The 6,785-nt window shown below is 52.9% G+C and overlaps 1 protein-coding gene across 2 annotated transcripts in view; it reads right to left on the reverse strand.

Annotated features, from left to right (window-relative positions):
- LMF1 (lipase maturation factor 1) overlaps window positions 1-6,553 on the reverse strand; it is a 93,009-nt gene extending 86,456 nt beyond the window's left edge. For both annotated transcript variants that reach the window (XM_032604402.1, XM_032604403.1), the window contains exon 1: window positions 6,361-6,553. In XM_032604402.1, the coding sequence (XP_032460293.1) occupies window positions 6,361-6,553 (193 nt within the window). The remainder of the gene's footprint in view (window positions 1-6,360) is intronic.
- Window positions 6,554-6,785: the final 232 nt, after the last annotated feature.

Here is a 6,785-nt window from a genome sequence, read left to right on the forward strand (position 1 = left end):
GAAGCAGTGACACCCCAGTAGCAATGGGCACTCTCAGCACAGCACCCAGATCTGGGTTCCTAATACCACTCTCCAATAAAAGGAACGAGGGCTTCTGGAGAAATGGCTGGTTTTAGGGCTGGGAAATGAGAGGAGCCTGCAGCAGCCTGTAGTACCACAAAGTAAGGAAGCCCTCGAAAAATAAAGAATGGAGGCATGTCACAGGGATATGGGAGACAACTGGGAAGAACCACCACTGACCAGAGCCGGACAATTTGATACCACGAGTAACACTGCTGGACCACAACCCACAGTGTAAACAAATATGACAATTGCCAAATAAATTCCTTACAGAGGAGATCCAAATAACATGTGGAGATGCCCCCTCGGGGGGTCCCTGGAGCATGGACTGGACCCCATGACGGACGGAAAAAGGAGAACTTGACAGAGGAGACACCTGGCAGACACACCGCAACCAGGTGATCCAGGTCAGTATCACCCGTGATGCGAAGGGTACCTCTCCTCTGTGAGATTCTCCCCACAACCTGTCCAGTCACGAGAAGACATTAGACAAGCCCAATTTGAGGGACATTCTACCAAACACATGACCAGACATGCTTAAAACTGTCAAGGTCATGAAGAGACAGGGAAGTCCAGAGACTGCTGCAGACCAGAGGGGACAGAGGAGCCATGACGGCTAACGCAGTGCGGGGACACCGGATGGGAAGGGGTGCTGGTGGAAAACCAATAAGGTCTGGAGTTTGGTTAATAGTTTTGTTTTGTTTTGTTTTTAAAGGCAAATGTTTCTTGAATACTACGTGCGGCTCACTGTAACTGCAGGAAGAATATTGAGACCTGATCCCCCCATGACAGCAGATGTCCAGGATGTCAGGAATAAAGACAGAACACCTCTGACACCAGAGGGTCAGCAGGGAGGGCTCCCCTGGTCTTCTCCTCGCACCCCTCCTGCTGCCTCCATCACTGGGCAAAAGCTGCCCAAGTCCATATGCTACCGAATTTCCTGGTAACATGGAGGCCACCCCCACAGTGGTGCCCACCCAGCCCTGGCCGTGTGTGTGCACATCCACACACACGCACCCAGGTGGAGCCTGTCTCTCCCGACTCAGACTACGTGGGGACGTAATTAGCAATGGCTGAACAGCTGGACATCCTCCCTCCCCACAACCACAGTCCAATGCCATGAAAGAAAAACGAAATTTGGTCTCACTACTAGTTAAAAAGTAAATCTACCAACAACACATTAAAAGGATCATACACCCTGATCAAGTGGGATTCATCCCAGGGAGGCAAGGATTCTTCAATATATGCAAATCAATCAATGTGATATGCCACATTAACAAATCGAAGAATAAAAACCATATGATCATCTCAACAGATGGAGAAAGAACTTTTGACAAAGTTCAACACCCATTTACAATATTTTCAATTTTTTTTTTTGCGGTATGCGGGCCTCTCACTGTTGTGGTCTCTCCCGTTGCGGAGCACAGGCTCGGGACGCGCAGGTTCAGCAGCCATGGCTCACGGGCCCAGCCGCTCCGCGGCATGTGGGATTTTCCCGGACCGGGACACGAAGCCATGTCCCCTGCATTGGCAGGCGGACTCTCAACCACTGCGCCACCAGGGAAGCCCTATTTTCAATTTTTAATTTAAAAAAATTTAAAGTTTTAAATTGTGGTAAAATACACAAAGCATAAAACATACCATCTTAACTAAAAAAAAAAAACAGTAAATCTAAGGCAAGCATCATAGGAAACTTCCTACCTTACAGGAAAAAATGAAAATAGAATGGATTTAAATTTCAGAAGAAAAGAACCTATTCATTTTTCACTTCTGTTATAGAAATGGCTAAATAAAGAAAAAAGTTTTCAAAAAATCATAGGATCTCAAAGCTAAACCAAACAACCAACCTTAGAAAGGCTCAGTCAGCCCCCAGCCTGCTCTAGGAAACAGTCCTCTGCCCAGCTCTAGGAAGGGAGGCGACACCCGCTCACACACACACAGCTCTAGGAAAGGAGGAGACAGCCCCTGCCCAGCTCTAGGAAGGAAGGAGACACCCCTTCCCCCCAGCTCTAGGAAGGAAGGAGACAGGGCCCAGGCATGAGACTCTCAGCTGCTCCCTGGTGGGGTAACCCACAGACTGACCTAGGAGAGGTTACCAGGTCACCTAATATGCATTATCAAGGATGTCCGCAAATATTTTCTTTAAAAAATCAAAAAGAAAAAATTTAGTTTTCTCTCCCCTTCAGATAAAGTGCTATAAAATTAAGACAGAATCATCTCCAAAATGTCACTCTCCGATGGGTGGTTTTATAGACTGTGGCTAAATTCTGGGCCTTAGAAAAATAACCTCCAGCACTTTTTCTTTAAAGGTTTTCTTTAAAGGTGTGTGCTGTAGAGAGCTCAGACGTAGGGCAGGTTTGTTTCTTAAACAAACTGGAAGCATTTTACAGAGAAGCTTGTGAAACCAAGCAGAGCATTTCATTAGCAATCAAGGGGCCTGGAGGGAAGAACTAACTTCCCATGAATCTTGGAAGCGCTGAAAGCTCAGAACAACAGAAAATGAAGCAAGATTCAAGTACTCTTTTGGTTCCATTTTCTTCCTCAAAATTTCCAAAGAACACCTAAGAGTTCAGCAAATGCAGGTGCGTGTGGTTCTGCTGGGCTGCGCCAGTGCTGGGCCTGGGCGCTGACTGGCCGCAAGGCTAAGCTACCAGACCCCAGGTGAGACCTCTTGACCATGAGTGAGACAAGCTGCCGCTGTTAGAGGGTGCAGTTTAGGTTCACCTCAGACGCTCTAACCGTGACTGGCAGCTGGGAAGAAAGACCTAATAAACTCTACTACAGGTAAAATAAACAAGGAAAGACACAAGCATGACACTGCACAGCAAATCTGAACCAAAAGGACAGTACCGTAAGCTGGCAATGCCAGGAATCAGAGTTGGGCTGAAACTAGCTGTGAGATCTTTTTGAAGTAGGATTTTAAAAGATATATTATCCCAGGGACTCCAAGGTACCATATGAAACTGGGGAGATAAATAATTTTGCTGATGTGTCAAAAAGTCCTCCATTTGCTCCAGTGCTTGCAGTTCCTTCTGGAGAGCACCATGGCGGCAGTCACCTACACATGGTTACTCAGATGGTCCTGGCCATCACAGCGGCGGGTCCCATATGAGGGCACAATTCCCGAGGCCTGGGAGGAGCTCACCTTCTTCTGCAACAGATCCTCGTTTAGCTTCAGGCTCTGGTCTGAGCTGGGAGCCTCAGTGCATTGGTGGTCCCCAACGGGGTACATCTGGGACCCACTGGGGGGTCTGAACAGACAGGGGCCCGGAGTCAGCAGACTGGGCAGGGCCAGAGAAGCTCGTCCAGAACCAGGGCAGGAGTCTTAAGTCTGAGTGAGCTCACCTGGGCCCTGCGAAGGAACGAGGAAGGGAGCTCACAGAGCCACACCATCACATGACAAGGACCCGGGCCAGGATGGCAAGGCAGCAGACTCAAAAAGCTCCCAGAGAGGAAAAAAGGTCCCTGTGGTATTGTCATATCATAAGAAATATTTATTTGGTCTTCGTCCAGGTTCCTGGCACAAAGCTCCTAAAACCCCAGGGATTTCCTGAGTGATGAGGTGAGAGGAGCATCTGTTATTCATAACAAGCCCCTTTCAACCTTACCTGGGTTTATACCAATGAGGTGATTCTTGGAGGATGGGGGCTGATTGCCAGAGGAAATTTCAGCCCCACTCCTGACCTCTAACCTCACGGGACGGGGAGGGGCTGGAGACGCAGCTGATCTCCAACAGCCAGGGATTTAATCAGTCCTGCCTGTGTAATGGAGCCTCCAAACAAACCCCAAATGGAGGGGTTCAGGGAGGTGCTGGGACGGTGGCTCTCTGGGAGGGCGTGGGGGCTCTGCACCCCTTCCCACACCTTCCCTGGGCATCTCTCCCATCTGGCTGTTCCTGAGTCACGTCCTTTATGATAAACCAGTAACGTAAGCAAAGTGTTCCCCTGAGTTCTGTGAGCTGTTCTGGCAAGTTATGGAACGCGAGGAGGGGGTCGTGGGAACCCCAATTTACATATGGTTGGTCAGAAGCACAGGTGACGGCCTGGACTTCTCACTGGCGTCTGCGGTGTTGGGGGGTGTCTCGTGGGACTGAGCCCTCAGCCTGTGGGGACGCCAGGCAGTTAGGGTCAAAACGAACTGACTTGCAGGACACTCACGTGGTGTCTGGACAATCAGACGATTACTTGCTGTGAGAAAAAACCCACATCTGGTGTCACAAGCATGCGAGCAGAAGAAATAAAAGTGTTTCCCTTTAGTCACCTGCAAAAGAGCAGGAGTCAGACTGTGTAAAGACCCCTGACACCACAAAGTTCTGAGGAAAACTGCTCTGAGAGCCACAGACCCAGGCAAGTGGCCAATTTCTACGTGTGCAAGGAAGGACACAGAAAGTTCACCTTCTCTGTATCTTTTCTTGGAACGTTGTTTTGGGATATGCTCCAGTAAAGAGAGAGAATAAACCCCAAAACAAGACACGAGATCTGAGGAATTACAACAACAACTCAGAGAGAACCAGGAGCCTCTCGGGCTCTCTGACCTGAGTGTCACACCCAGGGCCTGGGGTGCCGAGCTGGAGAGGAGGGAGGACACAGTTGGAAAAGTATCCTGTGGTGGCAGAGAGCAATGATAAAGACTGCAAAACGTCAAGGAAATTTTATGGAGCAGAAGCTGCTCCTAGAAGACAGAGGACAGAGGTATTAAACACCGACCCTGGCTTCAAGGAGCTCCCAGGGAGTCACACAGACAGGTAGACTAATGACACTAAGAACTCTGTTAGATGCGCAAAGGGTGAAGGAAGCATAGGCTAGGGGTCCATTATTCAGCCTGCTGGTGGGGTCAGCAGTCCATGAGGGCAACTGTAACACTCAACATCAAGTGAAAGCTGTGGACAGCCTGTGGCATTGTGGGAAATTCCTGGGACTTAAGGGACTCTGAGGTAGCTCACAGTCCCCAGGAGATCTGGAACCCTCCAGAAAGAAGTCAATATAGGGCAACTGCCTACTTGCCAGAGCCATCTCAGCCAGGGACCCTCGTCCCTGAAGATGGTAAACTGGTTCCTTCGTGCAGCTGAAAAGCACTGACTCTACCCCAAATAGCGAGAAAAGATGGGGGTGGGGGGAATGCATATGCCAAAGCAAATCATTCTGTGCTCAGTACCGGCCTTAAAATATCTTCTTGACCCACTGGTTCAAAACGGTTTCCTTCTGAACCGAACAGAGAATCCCTGTGGAGATCAAAGGCAACCCCTAACACTGGAAAGCCAAGCTGAGTTTTTTATAAGCTGTGCTCTCTGCGAGCTAAGCCACCGGGGTTTTTCTACTGTCATGGCGCCGGTTAAGGGTCCTGTTAAAGTCTCGGAGATTAACTTTGTCTTGACTCCATCTTTTACTAAGTGACAGCTCAAATGTTTAGAATGACTAATCCCGTGGAGAATAAAGCAATACTGGCAAGAAGTATTTTCTATAGTAACTTAGAGCGCACGAGAATCGTAGCTGAATCCCCCAGCGCCGCACACCGAGCCTCACCGCGCGCCGGGCCCTGGTCCCCGCGGCGCCCCGCTCGGTGTGTGATGACGGTCGCTGTGCAAAGCGTGGCATTTCCACTCCCTTGGAACGCATGTTCTGAAAACTCAGAAATGACGCCGGGACGGCCGGTGCCCGCGGCGTGCAATCCCGGCCGGCCTGCCGGGTACCAGCGCCCTCCGGAACCCTCTAGAACCCCACTGGCCCCAGGCCATCTCAGCCGGGGGCTGTGCCCCAACCCCACTGGCCCCCGCACTGCCACGTTTGTCTGAGAAACCCAGTTTGGATTCAGGCACCAATGCTCGGCTCAGGGCGTTTGCGCCCCTCCAGGCGTGGGGATCGGGGTCGATGGGGTGTGCACTCCGCGCGCGCGCGCGGACGGGGGGCGTCGGGTGTCCAGCGGTGTTCTGGGGGGCGGCCTGGGGCGAGGGGAGGGAGAGAGGGAGACTGGGGCAGACCGCGCGGTTCTCCGCCTGATCAAACCTGGCTCGCACAGAACCCCGCAGGTGAGGCCGCACCTGCTGCTCAGGCCTCAAAGCTTTGGAGCCGCGGGGAGGCGGCGGGGCCGCAGCTCGTGGGACCTGTAGGCGGCAAAGGGGAGTCACCGCCTCACGAGCTCCTGGTCAGCGCGGGGTCGGCGTGGGGGCCCCCCGGACCTGCAGGACGGAGTGGGGCGCAGGGCCGAGGTTCGGCAGCGAACCCGCTTGGGGGTGGGCCTGAGGGTGGGGGGCAGGGCGCGAGCGGAGGGGCCACACTGGGGCGCCTGGCCCCGCGAACTCACAGTAAACGAAAGCGAGGGCCTTCAGGAGCACGATCCTGGTCAGCCAGAAGGTGCCCGCGCGGAGGCGGGCTGGGCAGCCCGCGGGGTCGCGCCCCGGCCCTGGCGGTGATTCAGGCGCCGGGCCCACGACCCCGGCCTTCCGCTTCCTCAAAGGCTCCTCCGGCGCCGCCATCGCCGGGTCGTCGGAGCGCATGCGCGAGGAGCAACGCGCGCTGAAAATGCCCCGCCCACGCCGAGAGACCCCGCCCACACTTGAAGGTCCGACCAACTCCGGCCAGCCACGCCCATGCGCGGGGAGCGAGGACCTGGCCCGATACCGCGTGCGCTCCCCGCAGGTCGCTCGGGGCGCTGCAGAGGGCTTGACCCACTCACTCATTCATTCACTCGCTCATTCATTCATTGAATTAGCCAAAGTTGCAGAGGCC

The sequence above is a fragment of the Phocoena sinus genome, chromosome 15 (genome assembly GCF_008692025.1).
Source record: "Phocoena sinus isolate mPhoSin1 chromosome 15, mPhoSin1.pri, whole genome shotgun sequence".
Lineage (NCBI taxonomy): Eukaryota > Metazoa > Chordata > Mammalia > Artiodactyla > Phocoenidae > Phocoena > Phocoena sinus.